This window comes from Gobius niger, assembly GCF_951799975.1.
Source record: "Gobius niger genome assembly, chromosome: 16".
In the NCBI taxonomy this organism is placed as follows: domain Eukaryota; kingdom Metazoa; phylum Chordata; class Actinopteri; order Gobiiformes; family Gobiidae; genus Gobius; species Gobius niger.
The window spans coordinates 13,987,821-14,010,190 of NC_136867.1; the positions used below are offsets into that span (position 1 = coordinate 13,987,821).

The following is a 22,370-nucleotide window of genomic DNA, read 5'->3' on the forward strand; positions in this document are numbered from 1 at the left end:
TCTAGTCAAACGTAATCCAATCTTAGCATCTCAGACTGGTGTAACTCTGTCCCACTGTGGTTGGACATATCATTGTTCAGTTTCCATTGTGCCAGAGGCGAAACAAATGTCTCTCAAAATACTGTTATTAATACCACAATGGATATTACTACTTTATCTGTTACTTATAGCACTAATATAGTATGCAACAGTCCTTGAGTAGTTCCTTAAGGTACACAACAACAACAACAACAACAACAACAACAACAACAAAAATCAGTGCTAAAAATACTAAAAGAAACAACTGTTATGGTCACTGACACCACAACGATGACCACAAATAGGCCACATACAGCGTCACTTACCGATAAACCAGTGAGTCGTCCTGGCTCCCGTTGTACTGTATCTGGAACATGCGTATTCCCGGGATAGTCCTTTGAAAGTTGAACTTAATCAGCGCAGTTGAGGATGTCGCCTCCGCCGTCACAACGCGCTTATCCACTCCCTTCACGTCCCCCGTCACGTTACTGCCATTAGCCCCTCCCCTCGTGGACGTCGAGATGTCCGAAGATCCCGGGTCTGGCTCTTGAATGTTGTTTGTGTTGTTGGAGATGTGTGGGAGTTTGATAATGACTAGATCCACAGTCTGATGCGCTTCGCCGGCTGGATTTGATGAGATACACATGAAAGAGCCAGTGTCTTTGACTGTACTGATGAGGATGTCCAGCGTCCCATTGGAGTAGACCAGAGTCCGGGACGAGTTGGAGACCAGCTTGCCCTCGGGGGAGATCCAGTGGATGGCCGGTTCTGGGTCACCTCGCGCCTTACACCTTTGAGCAGAGGGGAGCATCCAAGTGGAACATATTAGCAAGTGGACAGAATGAGGTCAACCGTACAGTAAAACAGCCATACGCAGCAGATTGGAGGAACCTTCCACTTTCCCCCCGGGACTCAAACAGGAGGGGAAAAAAGCAAAACATAGCTTCCCTGTGACTTATTCAGTTATTTTCTGTACTACATTGCGCAAACAACACTTTGGATTATAAATAACTGGGTAGCGTTATGACAAATGAGGCTGGTGTGGAAATGAAAGAACATGATTCCAAATAAGCTACAACAAATGCCTACAATCAATGTTTGTCCCTGCAAATGAAAATAAAAAAAATGGCAAAAGAAGGCCACAGCATAAGCAATGAATGTCCCTAAGTGAATGCTGGGGTTATACAGAAAAGTGCTCTGGAATATTGAAAGTGACAGGCTGTAAACAATGGAAAAGCAATCAAGTTACAGCATGAAATGAATGTTTATGTATGTGGCTGTCTTTCACTTACCATGAATGCCTGCCACTCTGAAGGTTAGACCATTGCTTTGTTTCAATTGAACATTTTACTCAGTGGTACAGTATAGAGCAGTTCTGTGTGGTTTTATTTACAGCATACGCTCAAACAACCTTATATAAGATCTTTTTGTGAGCGTATACTCTAAATATAACCATACAGAAGCAACTGCAAAAAGCACTTAACCAGATTAGTTTAAATGTCTCATTGTGAGCATAATAATAACATTTTTGAGTTATTTTGTCTAGTTAAGATGTAATTGGGCATTATTTCACTTGTTCTGAGATATTTCTGACTCGATTCAATACCTTTCGTCTTTATTTCAAGTAATTTTCTTTGCCAATGGGGGAAGAACATTGGTCTTATCCCACAGGCAGTTTTACTTTCTTATTTCCAGCAAGATTACCTTAGAACCAATCTGAAATATCATCGAACAAGTAAAACAAAGTAAACTTGGTCAGATCAGGAAAACCATCTAAATGTTTGATATTTCCTTTTTGTAGTGTATACTGTTGATTGACTGAACCAAATAGATAAATGAAGAATATAAACACAAGTAAATGGTAAATGGACTCAACTTATATGCACTTTTCTACCCTTTTCAGGCCTAAAATGCTTTACAGTAAGGAACCAGTCACCCATGCCCTCTCTCATTCATACAGCAATCTACACAGACACTGGAGGCAAGTACGGTGAAGTGTCTTGCCCAAGGACACGACGACAGTGTGCATTTGCGGGAGCTGGGATTCGAACCCATGATCAAGACGTCAAGACAACCCACTCTACTACCTGCACCACCGTTGCCCCAAGTACCAAGTGCATAGTCAATTAAAGCAAGATTGAGACACTGTTTTAAAAGCAACAAAATCAAAACTTCATTTGTTGGAACTAATAACGCAATAAATGATTGTTGCTAATTGAAAATGAACAACAGCAGCTTGTTGCTCTCATGATTGAGAAAATGATTGCGTTTTATAAAAATAAATAAAAATAAGGCGTAAAGTTCCCCCATATTTCCCATATGTTCAACTTATTAAGAGCAGATATATTGGGTGGACTGACCTGTCTGATCTCCTCATACTAGACATATATGAAAACAGATGTCCGGTGCAATAAGCGCAACACAATAATAATCCCGCTGACTTCGTCCCTCTGCCTTTCTCATTTCTGGGGATATCATATTTGAAAACATAACATCTATCATGATTGGGAGCGTGTGACCAATATATATGCAAATGAAGTCATCACCACGCCTCAGTTTCATTGTTGTTTTGATTTAGTTCTGTCCCCCTCTTAAAATTTTACTGTGATGTCCCTGTTAAGCGCTCCAATGAGCTGTTGGGCATTTGCAGCCGCTTGTAAACATTACTGTGATTTTATAATGTGTAACGCCTTATCTCGTAGCAAAATATTGAGGAAAAAAAAGGGGAGAAAAAGTGTATTCATTTTTCATACCTGAGTGCCACCCTCTGCCCTTCCAACACCCTCATCTCTTGGGAATATCTGGTGATTAGGGGTGGTTCACACAAAAACTCTTCTTCAGAGATGGACCAGAAGTATCGGCCTGACAGGTGCTGTGGCGTGGCACAAGTCTCCAAATCATCCTCTCGGTTTAGGCGTCTTAGCCAAAGCAACTCACAATTGCAGTGGAGAGGGTTGCCACCAAATGACAGTTGAAAAGCAGAAGGTGCTAGCACACCTGAAGTGGCCAGGACCTGCAATGAAGGAAGAACATTAGCAGAAGTTGTTTTTGTTAATTTTGGTGTCCACAAAAAAGGGAAACTTACTTGTGCCCGTTGAAAGAGTGGATCTGGGGGCAACTTTTGAAGTTTGTTGGAGGTGACGTCTAATCGGTTGAGTTTTTGTAGCAGCGAAAATGTTCCCTCCGGAATAAAGTCCAGCATGTTGTGGTCTAAACTCAAGGTGTGAAGGCTTATCATTCTCTGTAGGGAGAAGCACAGAAAGCACTGACTGAGACACAGGTGCATGCTTTACTACAGACTGTTATTGGTAAGTTCTGTCAATGTTCCATAATTCAGATCATGTTTTGTAGGCCAAGACCATAGGGGGCAATTTATGTTCATCCCAGTGGGTGCCCAGTAAAAAAAAAAGGATTGATGTCACAAACTCGTGATTATGGGCCTGGTGATCTACCTAAAGAGCTACACACCACCGCACATTCGTTATTGTTATTAACGGTCCCAAAAATTAGCCCCCCAAAAATCATAGTACATACAATTATTTCAGTTCAATCCAACACTTTCAATGTTTTACATAGTAAATCTCGTCTTTGTAAAAGCACTTGTGTATGAACAGCGCTTTATACATAAAGTTTTGATTTATTTATTGATTTTGAAACAAAACTAATATCTTGAAGCAAAAAAAAAGAGCAAACCTGGATGGCCTCCCAAGGAATTGAGTCCAGGTTATTGTAACTCAAGTCCAGTTCCTCCAGTGCGAGCAGGTCATTGAACGCTCCCTGGTGAATGAGGACCAGCTGGTTGTTGTTGAGGATTAGATGATGGAGCTTGGACATCCCGCTAAATGTGTCGTTGCCTATCCTTGTCAGTCGATTACTGTCCCAAAAAAAAAAGAAAGAAATACTGTAAAACCACACATTCTTCCTTTTTTTGTTTTAGGATTTTCATGTTTCCATGAAGGCCTTGGGTTGTCACAGGCTACATACATTGCAGCATTCAAGCCGGGCAGAGTTTATGAGCAGAGGGCTATATTCTTCACAAGTTTGATATATGACGATTGTACGTCACATGATGCTTGAAGAGAAACTTTCTTTTGTCTTAACTGCTTTCTACTACCCTATTGTTTGCCCAGGTAACACAGGATTGCGAAATGTTATCAGCTTTCTGTATAGTACCTCGTTTGAATTACAATAGGGAGAACAATTAGTAGCTGTATTATTTGCCTGCCTTTCATCAGTTTTCAATTTAAACCTGCTAGAAAGACAACCAGCTGCAGAGTCGTTGATTGGAGAGATGCGGTATTAGCCTCAAATGAAAGCACCCCTTCATTGTTTTTATTATTGGCAAGTTCATACCTGTTGAGGTGCAGGGCTCTGAGATTCTCCAGATCAGTGAAGGCATAAGGTGTGATGTAGGAGATGGTGTTTCTGGATAGCGTTAGATCCACTAGCCGAGTCATGTTTGCGAAGTCTTTCCTCTTCACGCTGCAAACAGTAAACAGCATAAATATAAATTCATGATTCCCAACAAAATTCCTCAAACAGAATTATTGTAGAAAATGTTCTTACAGAATATAAAACTGAATACTGAATCCGTGTTTTTTGTTGACACTACATGTCTTCTCATAGTCATCACATGCGTGGTTTGGAAACTTTAAAGGGTACTTAAAGTAGAAACTCCCACTCAATGTTTCAGTCTAATTCATAGAAAATCCCACTGTAAACTGAGATTTCAAAAATCAGGACCTAAACAAGGCTCAGATTCAACTTGGGACATCAGACTAAAACAAAAATGAATTTTAATCACTTCAGTGACTTTGTGATACATTGTGGCTTATATGGATATTGTGTTATCTATTACTCTGATAACTATAATTTGGTGACATAATGTGTACCCCTAATATGATGATCAAGTAACAGTCCAAGCACCTAAACTTGTAACCAGAGCATTGGCCCAAACAGCTCAACTACCGTAAAGACTTTCATCTTGTTCCCTCTTACACACTAGGGACTAGGGTGATGTCTCATCATCACCAGAGTTGCCTGCGTTTATTGAACACCATCTATGACTGGTGTTGTTTTCAGCAACTGTTTTCCCCTAATTTCTCCATTTGCTAATTTAATTAGGATTGGGTATTCCAATGTATGGCTGAAACAATATTTATGGTATGTTATAGAGCCAAAACGTCAGTAGATATATCCTAGTGATAGTGTTGTTGCTGTGAAAACACTTCTTCTATGTGATGTTTCCAGCTAGAGCAGAAAACATCCTGCAACAAGTTGTTGGCAATGAATCTCACTTCCTGCATGAGTAGCTGTCCTTTCGACTCTCCCTGAGCCTAACCTGGGGAACTGGATGCAGATCTGAAATCTGTCCAAGTGCCAGGTTTCTGCTTTTGGCCTGAGCTGACAGGATTTAGGAACTCAATTTACTGATACTTCAATACAGAACGTGTAGCCTGCTGCTAGGGCCAGTCAGATTTATGTGTCCCACAGTTCAGTCCAGTGATTAAAGATCAAAACATCATTCTGAGCAAATATTGGCCTTTTACAGCCATGCTCAGCCACCGTTCACTGTATTTTATGCCTATTGATGGCAATCCCCCTGAAATATGACCTACTGTATTGGTGGTGGCAGTAGAGAAATCATTTGTATTGGTATAATTAGCTAGATTAATCACTGTAACACAGCATTAGATCTCAAATTGCGTGGTGTTCAATTTTGTGTTTGGATAAGCCGGCTAAGCAGATGGCTGGCCAAGTCTAGACATCAGAATTATGATTGCAATCGCTGCAATTGATTAAAGGTTTACTGTGCCATGCTTTATTCAGGCTTTTAAAATACTTCCCAATACATTACTCGTGGTATTTGATATAATGAAGTATAACTAAAGTCGGGTGTATGCTGCACAATTTTGGCCATCTGTGATGAATGGTTGTAGCTCAAAATCGCAGGTCGTAGGTCGTAGAGTCAGACAGGGACATCAAGCAGTGTCTGATGTTTTGGAAGGCTAGTCATAAGCAACAGAGGGAGGACAGGCATGAGCGGGTCCGACTCCGCATTTTACTTGACTTTCCCTGCACTTTTCCACGGATATAAGCCCCACTAGCATGCGGCACATGCCTCAGCTAAACACACGGCATCTGTAGCTGGATATTCGTTACAATAAAGTTTGGTTGTGGCTACGATTCTCTCTTTGAACCATTGCACAGTAGAGACGAGTGCAGCTCACAATTTTACAATCCCCACGTCGTGCAATGTGACATCAAAAAATATTATACTGTAAATCATAGAAAATAAGGCTATGACGTCACCAGCAGAGGGCAAACAGTTTACCTTGTTACAAAGTTGTCAGCCAGCCTCAGCTCCACTGTATGCCTGTCGATGTTGGGGGGTACAAACAGCAGGCCTTTCTTGGCGCACAGGGTTGCCAGGTTGGGTGACAGGGCCTGACAGAGGCAGCGCTTGGGGCAAATCTGTGCCCGTACTGCCATGGCGACCACCAACATCATGCAGAGCAACAACCTCTCCATGGTTACCACCCCGCTTGGATGCAACACCTGGAAAAGAAGTGGAAAGGATTATGTTTTTATGTTGTTTATTCTTCTTGTCAGCTAATCAAATGCCACCTAACACCCCAAACAACATTCTGAACAGCCAATTTGTTTATGCCACTCTTCAAGGTACAAACAAACTTCCCAACAATATCACTAAAGGGTTCCAACTAGTCTCCAAGCCGGTGATGTTGCTTGGAGACTAGTTGGAGAGTCAAGTTGCCATTGGTCACAGAGATGGAGATTAGATTAGGCGAGTCTCCAGGTAGGGTCGGAGAAAACAGACATGTTCGATTTCAGCGGAGACTGTATGGAGTCTCCATGTGGTCTCGGAGACCTCTCAGAGACCACATGGAGACGAGAGGTATCCGCGGTCTCAAGCAGTTGTGCTGTGAACACAATTTGTTGTCCTCAACCTGTGTGACATTTCTGTGACGTCGCTGCAATACCAAGGAAATCTCAAACACACTCCATATGACTCTTTGAGATCTCCTTGGTACTACGGTGTCCAACAGGTTTCAGAGACATTGCGGGGACATTACAGAAATGTCTCACAGGTTGCGGACAACAAATAGTGTTTTTATTGTAACATTGCTACAGCTGCTTGAGACTGCGTAGACGTCTCAGAGACCTCTCGGAGACCATGCTTATACTGATGAAATCAAACCCTTTCACCGAGACTCGCCCTATTGCCAGAGAATGTCTCTGAGGCGTCTCCTTGACTAGCGGCAAATCTAGTCTCCAACTTGTCTCCAACTAATATCTAGGCCAGTGAGATGGTCTGTTTCGGCAACGTCTCTGCAACTCTCTCTGGTGAGATAGGCCCCAATAACCCCTTGGAAATTGATCTAGAAACTTGATATTTTCTTTCTCAAATTGTGTCTCAAGGGAGAGTTCCTCGCATGTCTATTCCAGCCATAGGGCTGTTGTTCTGTACATGGAAACCAACTTGGTCTCATCTCATCTCATCCCAAACAAGCAGGAAATGTTTTGGAGACAAAGTTATGGTGAATTGAATTAGAACACCCTAACTCGACACCGGTAAATCGCTAATCAAACTTGAAGTAATGTTTGCACTGAATCTCTTTGAGCACATCAAGACACACTCACACACACATACACGGATCGGCGCCTCATTTGCAGACTGCAGAGTTTGTGGTTAATTATGAAAGGTTTAGACAGAGAGGAGGAGAAGGGCACTGCGGAGAGGGGAGAAATGCTCATTAATGACAACCTTGATTGGGGTTTGAAGGACATGGGTGAAGCAGGATTAAAAGATGATGCACACCAATAGACACATACAGAGCCTTGGATGTAAAGGTGGTGCCTCCGTGCTACTTCTCATGAATCCTAACAAGAAACACAGCACTTTTAACGGACTGGTGGCTTTATAGATTGTAATTAGCTGCAACAGATAATCAGAGTAAACTAGAAAAGACAGTACCGAGATCTCATTCACTCTGTCGAACAGTTGGGGAAAATTACATATAAGAAAAGACACGAGGCATTGGCGCTCACACCAGACTATGATGGTTTGGACACTGCAGCCAGGGGGACCAAAAATAATATTCATGGATGTAGAAAAGTACAAGCTGCAGATGATTCAAAATGACAAATGGGGCCAGTCAGAAGCAAAAGAAAAAGATGACCCGTTATTTAAATCGTTCATAATGTGAGCCTAACAAAAGAGGACTGGGAGCATGCCGTTTTGGTCTTGTCTTATGATTGTGCCGTTGACCCTGAGCCGTTCTCAGCTGTCTGCAGCGGCCACATTATCCTGTCACAGTGATGCTCTGAAATGTTTTCGGCTAGAGTATATTTTCCTCCTTTTTTTCGAGAGTTGCCATTGTGCACTCAAGTTTGGAGTGCTGTCTAAATCAAATCGACACAACCCTGTACTTTTGAGGACTTGAACTCCCATCTGCAGGAAGGGCAACGTCCATATTTTGTGCCCATTATTGTGATCACTTAAGAAAATAAAGCAATGCACTTTCTTGAACATTTCAGACATTGTGCTACACAGATTTGACCCTGTGTTGTGGCCTTACATGGATTTGCTAGGGATAAAGAAACAACACCGACTCCAAATTTAATTCAACAAAGCAGGGTTTATATTGTAACCACAAGAGAAAAAAAATATTGAATTAACCAACCAATTATGACGGAAGCTAATACAAATACAAAACTTGATAGACTAAATTTAACTAACCCAAAATAGCTCCTTTAGCAAAATGGGAAATTAAACTGTTAAGGAACTAACAACCAAAACTGTGTCAGTGTCTCAACAAAAAACAACTGAAATGAACGGGTGGCGAGCTGGTCCCAGCGTGATTCCAGGCACTTTTACTGGGCCATGTGAATCATATAACATAGCACACTTTATTCTGTCTTTTGACTGACCTGCTCTCTCTCTTCTCACTGTACGGTCTTGTCCCGATGTATCTAGGCCTTTCTATCTGCTGTAATTACTGGTCTGAAATGAGCCAGCGTGTCGGAGGTCAGACTATGCCTGTTCCACATGTCTGTCTGTTTCAGCGCTGGGCTGGAGAGAAAGCGCTGGATGACTCACGCAGCCCTGAGACAGACAGTGAAGAGGGGAGAGGCTCGTGACCCCCGCCACACCAAAGCACATATCAGCTCATTAATTACACCAAGAAGAGAGTGGAGCGAGAGCGCATGGGGGTGCGAGATGGAGGAATAGAAAGCTTTATCCGAGAGGGAGTGAGGAGAGCGATCAGAGGCAGCTAATTAAAATGAGTGCTGAGGTGTGAAAGCAGAAGAGGGCTACAGTTTCTTATACAGGGGCAAGGATTTGATACTCTACTACTTAAAACGTGACATGCACACTGTATACAGGGGCTAAGTGGGCCACTGCAAAGCATACGGGGATGGGGCCTGCCTCTGCAAATTTAAGCTGGTTAGTTTCTCAAACAGTGGTCTGACTAGTGCTTAATTTGATCCACACATCCCACCGGTTTTTCAGGGTTAAAGGGGCTAGATGCAAGTTCGCCATTTTATACTCACTACTGCCACCTCAGGTCATACGTGTAATTGCACCTTCTATATTAAGCTCGTGCATGACGGTAATTCGGACCCGAAGTAACATGTTTTTGAGTGACAGTGCAGGATTTTAGAGGCAGTTGTGGTGAACAGGTCTGGGCTCATTCTACACATTAGGGCATTGTTGGAACATGTAGGGGGAGGAAAATACATTTTAACATTTTTAAGTCCCTTTAAGCATCCAGGAAATATTTGGGAGGATCGGGCAAAGATCTGAGGCTATGAAATGATTTTTAATGAGAGTGTTCCAGCAACTGTTTTTGGCCTGTTCCCTGAATCCATCACATCAGTTCAAAAGTGTTCCTGAAACTACTAGTTTACAATTAACACATTGAGTGCCAAAAAGTTGCTGTTTTTATTTATTTATTACAAACTAGACACTCTAATACACTCTAAGACATTTCATCTGGGCATTTAATCACAACGTGGCAGAAATGACCATGCCGCTCATTAGTTCATTGTGTGTTTTCAATGCCCCGCCCATCGGTCCTGAAGCAGCGCTTAGAGAAAGGAGGATCTTCACACCTAGTGCTTCAGATCGTTCTTTATTTTTCGGCCTCATAATCGCAGACCAATGAGGTCAACAAGCGGACAGTTTTAAAAATAAACCTTGTGTCAGACAAGAGCGCCATTTACTCCGGGTCACCGTCACAGCCTCGCGACGTATTTTTGTCACAATATTTCAGCTCTATGTTCTCTTAAAAGAATGTGAAACTCATGCCTAGACATTCTCAATCGTCGATGTTCTTTTCTTAAGCCCCAGTTTTCAGCCAAAGCCCAGTGAAGAGAGTGAAATGAGGGAGACAGTTGCGTTTCATAAAACACGTGATATCTCTGTTTCTAGGGGGGAAAACAGTGATTTTGATCAAAACTAGTCTCTGTTTAGCTTAGGATTTCTCAGGAACCGAGGCACGTAGAATTAAACGGTTTTCACCTACGGAGAGCTTAGAGTCCCACCTTTCAAGTGAGCCATAGCCATGACATAGAATACACTATGATGCTACAAATATCATGAAAAATGGTCTGGATTGTTGGCACTCTTCAGCTAAATCCCCAAAACAGTGCGGCACTCACAATGTGTTTAGCACTGAGTACAAAGGTGGTGCTCAAGATCCGCTGCTGGAGGTGATTTAGTCACATTTTCTATCTCCTACGAGCTAGTTCTGACCAGGTTCAGTCCTGTCATAGTCCCTGTATTGTCCACTGATTCTCAAAGATACTCGAGGAAGATGCTTTTAATTGCCATTCTGGATATCAATTCAAGCATCAAGTATTATTTCTGCCAATACTTACTAGACCAACAAGTGTTTTTTTGTTTTGTTTTTGATGCTATTCCATGCCACTTCTGGATGTTAGCATCTCCTCCATCAGTTTTATCGATGGTGACTAATGATCCTTGGCAGTAGAAGACGGCAACTTCTGCAGCACAAAAAGCCTGAAAATGGCTACATTGATGCGAGAAGCTTCAAGTAGTAGTAGTTGTTGTTGTTGTTGTTGTTGTTGTTGTAGCATTAGTTGTAATACTTGTACTCATGTAAACTATGACTCGGTAAGTGTTGCAGTTTTTAATTCTTCATTCCCTGGCTTAGAAAATTGGGCGAACCATGCCACTGCCACATGTCAGCTGTTACACTGGCTAAAAATATCAAACCATAGCAAAGCCTGTTTCACATGTACTCCCTCTTGTACATATAATATTGCACACCCAGACCCCCTATAGCCCGGGATCACGGTGAAATGGTGAATTATCCAGAAGGATTATGGGTAAGAGACAAATTAGATTGCGTTGGTAGCGCTGTAAATGCGATTGGCTTTCACACATCTCGAGCTCCCTTGGGTCACCACCATCTGTGAGCGCGTCTTCCTCACTTCCTCGTGGCTTTCTAGTGAGACATGAATGGTCCACGCGCTCCTTAAAGTGAAAAGAGATTCAGTGTCGTGCGCAAATCTCCCCGGGCTGAGCGGTGGAACGACTTGGCAGTTAAAAGCAACGCCCTGGCACCAAGCACACTGTACAGTCTTTAAAAGCTGCCAAAGCACGGTGATTGAAGAGTGCTCCACACTTTTGTAGCTTCTCTCGTCAGCGCTTTTACACTTAAATACGAAAAAAAAAAAAAAAGGTGATTAAGAAATGTTACAATAGAGGTTGAGTGTTCTGGCTTTCACAAGTTGTTCTATCTAACCTGTAACAAATGCATGGCTGATGGCATATTTGCCTAAGTCATATTTTAAGGCTAATTGCAAAATCAGAATCCTCATAATGAATTAATCAATTAGTCTGGAATAAGCCCTGTGATTGGTTAATGTAATTGCCAGCGTTTGGAGAACGTAATGAACATCATACCTTTAACCCCTTAAAGCAGTACAAAGTAACTCTTGCCCCTAGTGTTGTAGCATGCTGCATATTTTTACTCATTAATTGTGTGTGAGAGTAAATGCTACGCTGACAGAAAAGGCGAAGGGAGAGAGGAATATTGTACATCCAGTTACACAATGGAGATCATTTTTTTCACTCAAACTTGGCAGTAAATATTGTTTAAAGTGGCGCTAGCCCGCTAACATTAGCCTCTTAGCTTCTTCCTAGTGATTCTGTTAGTGTGTATTGGTTGCTCCGGTCCGGTGGCAGTCAAGTTGCAATTGTGGTTTTCTGGCCAGAGACACCAGGGGGAGATGAAAGACCCTCCAATCATCCCATTAACACTTGTACTACCCCCAGAGGGACTACGGAAAGCATTTATTAAGGTACACAAGTTACTTTAACCTCCGCCTTAACCAAGCACATTTTGTCCAGTTTTACCCAAATCTAAAAGCTTTTCAACTGCAGCTTGCAGCCTATAGGCTAATGCCTCATTTGAAAGCTAAGACCTACAAAACTTCTCTCAGCTTCTTCCTTGTTTTTGTTATCATGTTTTGGTCGTTTTTGTTGCATTTTTAATCACGTTTTTGTAGCTTATTTTGTCACGTTTTTGTGCTGTTTTCATTGCTTTTGTGATGCGTCTTTGCCGTGTTTAATTTGATGAACTTTGGGGCAATTTTTCTAGCATTGAGTGACCCTGCAACCCTGCCAACAAACTTGTTCCTGTGACAAATTTGGATGCTACAAATATGTTTGGAAAGTTAAGAATGAGTTTGGAGCATCACTAACATTGTAATTTATTGGCTTCCTCTTTCACTGTAATTTTAAAAAGAATCTTGAATAGAGCCTTTAAGCTGTTATCTGTGCTCGCCTCTTATTAAGAAGCTTCATCAGCGACTAATGATTTTTTTGTTGGCAACATGCCGAGTACACAGCGCACCAGTCCAGCTGAAAAAGAAAGTGTAATCTTACCACCCATCTAAGAAGTTACTTTCAACTTGCAAACTTAACTAAATTACCTTGTAGAACTTTCACCCTTAGTTTCCTTAAAACATTGTTGAAGCATCTAAATTTTACACCCTAATTCAACTTTTCTGCTGTGTTTCCTCTTCTTTTTGTGTATGTTTTTGCTCACTGCAAGTGAATTTCCTCTCAATGACAATCAATGACTTTTCTACCTAGCTACCTACATGCACTACTTACTCCTGCTGACTGGCTTGTTGTCTGCAACGTCGCCCTGTGACATACAAGTGCTGTGTTTGGGAAGCACTCGGCCACACTAAAGCCTCATCCAGCTGTGTGCAGGGCTCTTTACTTAGACCTGTCAGCCGCTCACTCTGGCCCTGTGGTGTTCAGATACATTAGTCACGTCGGAGTCAGGAAAACACTTGAATTGTGAAGTGTTGAACAGAATCAAAAGCAGTTTCTCACCGAAGAAAGCCACATTGCACACGGCAAAAAAAACACATAACAGCCATGAAATGATCACGGCCAAACTTGGATCATTCCAGAGATGCAGTTGCGTATTAGTCCTAAAGCATTTTCAGTCTGTGATAGTTGGGAGCAGAAAGTGAGGCCTTGCACATTTCCCATTCATTTGTCTGATTCCTGCTGGCTGCAGCACAATGGAGTCATCCACAGATTATCTAACACACATCTCACTCATTCCATTTGACACGCCGCATTTGCTCCTCTGGGTTGTGGATGGCTCTAAATCTGCTGAGAACTGTATTATTATCGCAATATAAAGGATCTATTTCATCCCATTCATACCGCACAATCTCATTACCAATACAATATCATCCTACACAGTAATCAGGAGCCAATTCAGAATACAGCACCTCAACAACCAAGGTTAAACCAAGGTTAAAACTTAAGCAAATTAACTAAATAAATAAAAAGCGCTAATACAAAACAAGGTTATGCACAATATAACCTGTTACATTTCCAATATCCAGCAACAGTATCTTCAGTTTTGCAGAAAGTGTCCAAGATCTACCCCTAGAGCGACATATATGGTATAATGCAGTTATACAACTTGCCAGCAGAGGGAGCAATGTTGATTCTATCTATTGCAGTGAAAAGGTAGAAGGTTCAAACCATAGATATAATATACGAGAGATAACCAGTGTTCCATTCAGCCCCATTCATAGTAATAATCCCGAGTGGTCTGTGAAATGAACATGGCTGCTCAATCTCCTCCTATGAAACCTGTTCCTCTTTTAAGAAACAGGCTTTGCGGGAAGCACCGCCTTCGCAGGGCGGGTGGACCAGCCACGAGCCTCCACAGAGCTCCAGAGCCTGTCAATCCTAGACTTAGGTTTCCCCTTTTTAATGCTGATGTTAAAAATATGACACCACTTCAGCGTTGTCACATGGGTCATAGCATTTTTAAGCAGTGCTAGGGAGATGTGAAGTCACCATTAGAATCTTGTTTACATAGTGTCTTTTGGAGTCGCCCCTGGCCACCAGGGTGAGGTATTACAGCAAAGCGCTTTCCTCGTCCAGTGGTTCAAAGTGAGACACTATGAACAGGATTAGAACAAGTTTCTAGGTTTTAAAGAAAAGACAGAAACGTCATACTGTACAAGACGCCCTGTGACGTACATTGGAGTGTGGGTTGGCATTTTGAGGTAGGAGATGAACTAAATATGTAGGATTACTCGATTGTGAATGAAAAACACTCCAGGTTTGTTAGCAGTGAGATTCTAATATTATAATACGGCTAAAAGCTCAGAAAGAGTGATTTTGCATGATATAACCTTGAACTTTACATTTCACATTATTGCAACCCTCAATAGTCCAATAGCTGGCCTCTGGAGACCAGAAAAAGTCTACTTTCACAATTATACAGTCATTTTTTACTATTCAACAATGCAGAAAAGTTCTGGAGTTTGACATCGCAGTTGTAAAAACTGTTTATAAAGCATTACTCAAATGTTTAACTTTCCATTTACTTATAAAAAGCCCTGCGTGTGCACCAGTGCTCTTTTTAATTTACCGCATAACAATAACGCACCGAATGCCCAGGGCCCTTAACCACGCTGCCTTCCCGCGCTCTCTCTCTTTTGTGTAGTGCTCTGTCCACTGGAGTAAACCTTCTGCTTAGGCTAATGGCTTTACCCACTCAAACAACGGGGGTCAGCAGCTGCCTAAATACATCACAATTACCATTTATTCAATTAGTGCACGTTGGGAGTATACTGCAAATGCTGAGCCAGGCCATGCACTCAATACACCAACACGAGCTATAGTCGCTCCCTCCCTCTCTGTCTCTCTCTCATAACCAAATCTAAAAAGACAAAACAAACAAAATCCCACCCACGCCTACCCCTACTTTGCATGCAAGACGCAGGCCAAACACAATCTGCATAACATCAAGCCGATAAACAGCAGCAAGATTCATGCCGACACAGACTGAACAAAACCTCCATCCTACTAATTCCAATCAATCCACTTTGCCCGTATTGACTTGCAAATTATATTTATGTTATTATGAATGTTTTTATTGTGTCAGCACCGGCAAATCCTTCTTTAACCCGGCCACCCGCCCTCCTGGCAATCATGGTTTCCCGAATTAGATTTAATGGGTGAAATCAAACCAATCACGGGCAGATACAGGCGCGCTAGATGATTTATAGAAGTACACGGCCTGTCAGGAATACGAGAGGATGAGCGCCCAAGGTCGGTCTGATAACGCGCAAATGGAGAGGAATGGCCAAGCGGCACTCGATGCAAATGCACGGGCATACATGAGATATACCATGTCAGGGGGTACATATAGGGCCACGGCATATTGATTTTCAGGTCCCGTTATAAACACACTTCATGACTGGAAGACAAGAGGGGGGAAATCGAGCAAGCGCAAGGCGGCGTAATAGGAGACATAACCACCCCGGTGTCTAAGTGCCTGATTCATAGCGGTGCTGTTTAATATCTGGTCTGTGGACGCTTTCTACAATTTTTCAGGACGTAGCCGGGGACCATCGATCACCACTTATCAGATGATATCGTGTTCACTAGACAATCGCCATGCCATAACATTCATATTGTTGTCCTCCAGTGAGGGCATGTATGTGTGCGTATCCATCGGTAACGCCAAGAAGAAAATGGCCTGCTCTTTTATGCCGGGGCTCTCGGCGTGCATCTGCAAATGTAACAATAGGATGGAGAAAAATCGGTTGCAGTGACATGACATCATGAGCTCAATATGTTTCCTGAAGCTTAAATTTGGTTCTTTATCTTGATCGAAACACCCATAGAGACAAAAGCCTCATCTATTTAACCTCTTAACCCCCGCCTTAACAGAGTGCATTTTCTCCAGTTCAGCTTAACCCAAATCCATAAGGTCACAGGCTATAGGCCACTTTCATGCCTCATTTGAAAGCTAAGACCTACAATGTAAATGGAGCTTTTTCCCACTTTTTTGGCATTTCTTCCATAGCTTTATGGTTGGGTTTCCGCCACATTATCATGCTTTTTGTCACTTTTTTGTGGCTTTTTTGATCACTTTTTTGTCACTTTAATGTTGCTCTGTTGCTGCAAGTGTGGTTTTCTGCCCGGAGACACAGGGGGAGATGAAAGACCCCCCAATCATCCCATTCACGCTTGTATTACCCACAGAGGGACTACGGAAAGGATTTATTAAGGTTTAACAAGTTACTTTGTACTGCTTTAATATACGGTTGTTAATTGACAATGTCATCAGTCCACTTCCGGGTCCACTTAAGCCCAATTCACTATAATGGGATTTTGCTGATTTTAACCTGCTATAGAGCTGATTACAAGGCTCTTTGTAAAAATCTGATTGCAAAGAAATATTACATTAATGTTTTCTGAGTATTTTTTTTCCATACACAATGAAGACTTATTTTAAATATTACAATATCTTCATCTGCCTGGAGAAATTGTGAGCTTTTGGCCTTTTATATGGCCAAAAGCCATACACACACATTTCGTACACAATTTCAGATAAAGTTGTGTTTTTGTGTGTTTTTTTTCTTTGTGGCTTTTTTGATCACTTTTTTGTTACTTTTATGTTGCTCTGTTTTGGCTTTTTTTTGTGTGTGTTTTCATCTCACACTTTTGTCACTTTTCAGTCACGTTACTGTTGCTCTTGTTGGTGTTAGGTGGAGTTTTCATCACTTTTTTTCCCACATTTTCATCACTTTTTTTTGCCACATTTTCATCACTTTTTTGTCACTTTCCTGTCGCTCTTTTCTTGAATTTTCATCCTCGTTTTCGTCCCATTTTCATCGTTATTTTGACACTTCAAGAAGCTTTTAGATTTGGGTACAGCCAAACTGGAGAAAATGTGCTCAATTTGGGTGGGGCTTAGGTTAATGGCACAAAATTCTAAGAGAGGAGTATGTGCATGAAATAATTTAATAATAATTCAATAATTCAATTTTAGGTTCAACACGCGTCTCAGCCTGGTCACTGGTTATGCCCCTTTATGCGTGAAAAAAACAATCAGCACCGCAGGTCAATTTTCTAATGCTTGAGTCGGTCAATACAGGCAGTAAAATGGCGAGGCGCTGGTTAGCTCCATGGTACTTAAATGCGCACAACTATTGAGTGTTTAATGCATAGCTTCTAAGCACTCGCCATTATTTACCACCATGAAAAGAGCTCTAGGGTAGAGAGCGCTGATCCTTGGTTAGGCTCTCTTTGGGGTTAACTGGCTGTGCGCATAGGCTTTAGCTTTAGCGGTGTGACACGGGCGAAACGCACAAAGGAAGACAGATTTAAAGGCATGTATTAAAATTGAATCCCTTTTGAAAGCGGCAGTCTCTCAATAAAAGAAGCAATGCGGGTCTGGGAGTTGGCATTTTAGCATTAGCTTCAAAACACACCGCTGCCGGAATGCGTCTCAGGCACATAAGATGCAAATAACTGGGGAGTGCTTTTGATATGAGGCTCAGTGAGGTTGATGTCTTTCCACTGAATGTGCTTTGACGGTGCAAATAACTATTTAGTTCAAATAAGTCAGGAACGCATGGACTCAACAAGCAGACAAACAAATTACAGAACAAAACTACTTCTACTTTATTGTTGGGAGCTCATTTATATTAACTGTTTCATGTATAACCGTTAAACTCTTTCCCACACTCATGGATTACTTTCATCCACATCAGAAATATACACTCCCTTTTCAATTTATTTGCAATAAAATACTGATAACTTTCTCTTCTCTGAAATCAACAACTCCATGCTATAGCAGCCAGCAGACGAGGTGTGAAACCCTCTCAAAAGGTGTTGGTTGTTCTGTTAACACAACCACAGGCGACCGACAAGGAGTCTACTCATCGCACAGATAGGAAGCAGACTATATTTGTGATATCGCAAGACCCAGGCTTCCTCTCTAAAGCTGATGCCTGGTTCTCTTAACAAACAATGAAACAGGCTGTATAAAAAGCTGAAACTGTAAATTGTGGTCCAAACTCATTCTTAACTATTCCAACATATCTATAGCATCCATATTAGAGTTTTAACGTCAAAGTAATGTTAACAACAACAATTAGGCCACTGTACAATCAGATGCATGCTGCATAGTGGATTTACTTTCACAAATATCTGCTTTAAAACAGTATTAAGTATCTCGTGTCCCTAGAGGCCACAAGCGCTACTGCAGGTGTCGTGCATGTTACGTTTTTTTTACTTCTTCTTATTATTATTAATTGTCTGTGAGAGTAAATACTACGCTGACAGAAAGGACAAATTGAGAGAGGGATATTGTACATCCTATTACACAATGGGGATAATTTTGTTCACTTAAACTTGGCTAAATACTGCTAAAGTGGCGCAAGCCCACGGTTAGCTTTGCCCGTTAGCCTGTTACCTTCTTCTTCGTGATTATTAGTTTGTATTGGGGCCTCTGGGTCGGTACAGGAAAGCTGCAAGTGTAGTTTTCTGGCCAGAGACACCAGGGGAGATGAAGGACCCCCCAATCATCCCATTAACACTTGTATTACTACGGAGGGACAACGGAAAGTATTTATTAAGGTAAACAAGTTACTTAGTACTGCTTTAATATATGGTTGTTAATTGACGATGTCATCAGTCCACTACCGGGTCCAACAGAACTTTTGCCCTATTCACTATAATGGGATTTTACATTCACGCTGGATTTTCCTCAGTCATGCTTTCTGACATAAATTATCAACATATTTTTTCCATACACAATGAAGATATGATATTCATTTTGCCTGGAGAAATGGCAAGCTTGTGGCCTTTTATATGTTGCTATTTCAGCAGGAGATTCAGATAAATTGTGTTTTTTGCTGTGTTTATCTAGGGAACTCTCAACAGTTTAGACCCGGAAGGATCTGAACTGTTGGATATTATTGTGTGTGATGTCACACTTAACAAACGTTAACGAAAGATAAACACATTTCATTCCAATTCTCGAATAAAATTGCCTTTAATAGAACCAAAGACAATACCGATGCTGTTCATAATATCAGATTATAGTGCATTTCTTTGAGCTAAACATGTCTCGGAATACAATGGGAATCACCGGAGGCGCCTTTTAATGTAAACTCTTTCTTTCCTGGCCGGGGATGAAACCCGGGACCCTGTTGCTCTGATGCAGGAGTGCTTATCTGATGTGCCACAGCACCACCCTTCATGCTGCAAAGAGACCTCGATACTGCAAACTCCATTAGCATGTAGATACGGGAGCTTGATACAACTTGCCATTTCTGTGCGGAGAGAAAGCATCTGCTCTAACTCAACGTCTTCATCGCTGCAGACTTCACCACCGGGGACTGGATTGAGCGAGTCTGATATTTTAATACACTTGCACACGCGCGGAGGGAAGTTGATGCGTGCAGACAACAGAATGATTTCTAAAGGCCAACTGAGACAAAATCTTCCCCAAACACGCCCTGAACTCATCCGTATGCTGAACCACAGTCACATCCTGCAAGCAATTTGCAAAAGGAAGAGCCCGGATTTAAATTGATTTGAGGCCTTGTGCGCAGCGTGTGCAGGTGAAAGCTCAACGTGCGCCATGTGTGATTCAACAACACTCAGAGCTGCCAATCGTGCGACCAACGTTTACTTTCGAACATACTTTGAAAGGCATGTAAATATACGTGCAAAAGCATTTCACCTTGGGAGTGTAGCAGTAGTTTTGTAGAAGTGAGAAATTGCAATAGTAGAATGTAAAGTGGTGATTGTAGTAATAGTGGTGGAAGTAATCGTTGTAATTAGCATTATTAGTTGTCAGCTTTTGGGCTTCTTAAGTATCCAGCGGGTCTTAAGTGTCCGTGCTGGGCTGCGGTACTTTCGGGCTGTCAGAATAAGATAGTAATTAATTAATAACAGACTCCCAAAGTTGCACTGCAGGCCTGAAGTCTTTAGCCTGGGCTGCTGTTCGAGATGAATTAAGTTTACATAAGCATTTTGTGTCATGTAAATCAATCAAGTAATGGCTGATGCATCAAAATCAGAAAGAACTTTCGCATCGCATTTTGCCATCCATTGTGGGAGGGAGACACCATTTGACGCTGAACTAACTAACTAGGGGTGTTTAAGCGGAACACCCCTCCGCTTTAGTTCAACATCACATGGTATCTCCCTCCCACAATGAAGAAGTGAAGGAGGGAAGAGGAAAAAGGCAGGTGAAAGGCATTAGCGTTCAAAGTAGAAAGGGTGGATGAATAATATATGTTTCATCTCCATAACTCGGTGCTGACAGTGGAGATGTATCAGGCTCAGACTGTGTGCGCAGCGGCCCATGTGAAAAGAGAAAGTGTCACGAGCAGGAACCGATCCTACAATCTGCGAGTTATAAAGCTGACGCCCTACGCATTGAGCTAAAACTCTGGGGGCATGCACACCGGTTTAAATCATTAACCTCCAGGGCTGATATTAGGTCCCGGCGCGCCCCTGGACCTGACAATCTGCTGCTGCCAAGAGAACAAGAGCGTTGTAGTAAAATAGCTACGTTTTTAAATCCTGACTTGCATAAATGACATATCTGTAAGTAATGATTATGTGGTCCAGACAAGGACACATAAATACATATCTTTATTCATATGTTTTATTTTAGAATAATGCGATAACAAATATCTAATAAATAAAAAGCTGAGATTGGGCCAAAAGAGAGAAGGGGGAAAAAAAGCGAAAAATAATTAAAAGACTGATAGGGAAGAAAGACTTCATAATGGGCTCTCTGGGGTGAGGGAGATATTAATCATGAATTGAGAAGGGCCGCTGAATATTTTATTTAAAGCAATCCAAATTGGGTCAGACTGCTTTATATTAAAAGTCTAAAGCAGGCGCAGAGTGACAGTAATGGACGCTAACACAATGGTAGAGGAGAGCGGAGCGGAGACACAGATGACGCAGGCTCAATCTAAGTGTCCGCAAGACTCGCGTCAAACTTTTGAAATGTCAAGAAAGCCAATTTTATATGTATAAAGTTAAACTCTTTCTACATCTTAACTTTAAGTATTACTTAAGTATAAGTAAGCATGAATTCAAAACATTAGTAATATAATTTTTGGCTCATTTGGTTTCACAATACCAACAATTTTGCAAAAACTCTTAAAAAGTTTCTTCCATGCTGTCTTTGTGTAATGAATGTGTAGCTCTAATGATGCCTAAATTCAGATTATTGTACACCATCTGGCCGGTGCTAACAGACCCACAAGCATGCAAAGAAAAAAGAAAAAAACACTTTAATGGATTTAAAAGTTTTCCAGAGTCGTACAACTTCACACATTTTTCACAGCTTTGCCGATGAACCTTGTAACTCCGAAAACAAAATGAATGAGTCCAGCTGCTGTTTTTTTTTTGTACTTTTTTTATCAGACATTGATTCTTTTCTTTTTTGCGCTCGACGGTCTCCGGACAATTTTCTGCCTATAAGCACATCTCGTGTACCTGTTACGCTTCACGTTCAAGTGTTCAAAGCGACCCCATCAAGCTTCGTCTTTTCTAAGAATGTGGAGGAGAACTGCCGTGGGTTTTTCACCACACAATAACAGGAGTTTAACTGCTTTAGTGTTGTTGAATTCTCGGAGAAGATTCATGGTGGTATTACGACCTAGGTGTTTTATTCAAGTCAAAATACCTTGTTTAACTGAAGTCTTTCTCTGCCTTTTATTTTCTATCTTTATGTTGGTTCACAAACAATGAAAGGGGGAGTAAAGTGGTCTAAACTCATGACTCGGCCTTTAAGGGGATATTGCGTTCAGAGCTATGGTGCTCAGTTGGTGAAGCTCCGAGACCCACCTTCAACCTATAGCCCTGAGCTAAAGAAAAGTCTTCATTTCAATTCAAAACAAAGCAATTTTAGAGTTTTGCCTGTGGTAGTGCTCACTCACCTCCTCCTGTAATGTGCAACGCTTCAGCATTAAACTCAGTGCATTAT

At 41.6% G+C, this 22,370-nt stretch overlaps 1 protein-coding gene across 2 annotated transcripts in view; it reads right to left on the reverse strand.

Moving 5' to 3' along the window:
• The window catches only part of lrfn5a (leucine rich repeat and fibronectin type III domain containing 5a), a gene marked incomplete at its 3' end in the record, with an annotated part of 60,434 nt that overhangs the window by 14,243 nt on the left and 23,821 nt on the right, over positions 1–22,370 (reverse strand). Inside the window, exons 2-7 of one of the 2 annotated variants that reach the window (XM_079573024.1) lie at positions 6,353–6,576; positions 4,372–4,500; positions 3,712–3,892; positions 3,104–3,259; positions 2,772–3,031; positions 345–809 (exon numbers count right to left, since the gene is read on the reverse strand). In XM_079573024.1, the coding sequence (XP_079429150.1) occupies positions 345–809; positions 2,772–3,031; positions 3,104–3,259; positions 3,712–3,892; positions 4,372–4,500; positions 6,353–6,549 (1,388 nt within the window). In that variant the 5' untranslated portion in view covers positions 6,550–6,576. Of the gene's footprint in view, positions 1–340; positions 810–2,771; positions 3,032–3,103; positions 3,260–3,711; positions 3,893–4,371; positions 4,501–6,352; positions 6,577–22,370 lie in introns of those variants that run through there. The other variant, XM_079573025.1, reaches the window with a different exon arrangement.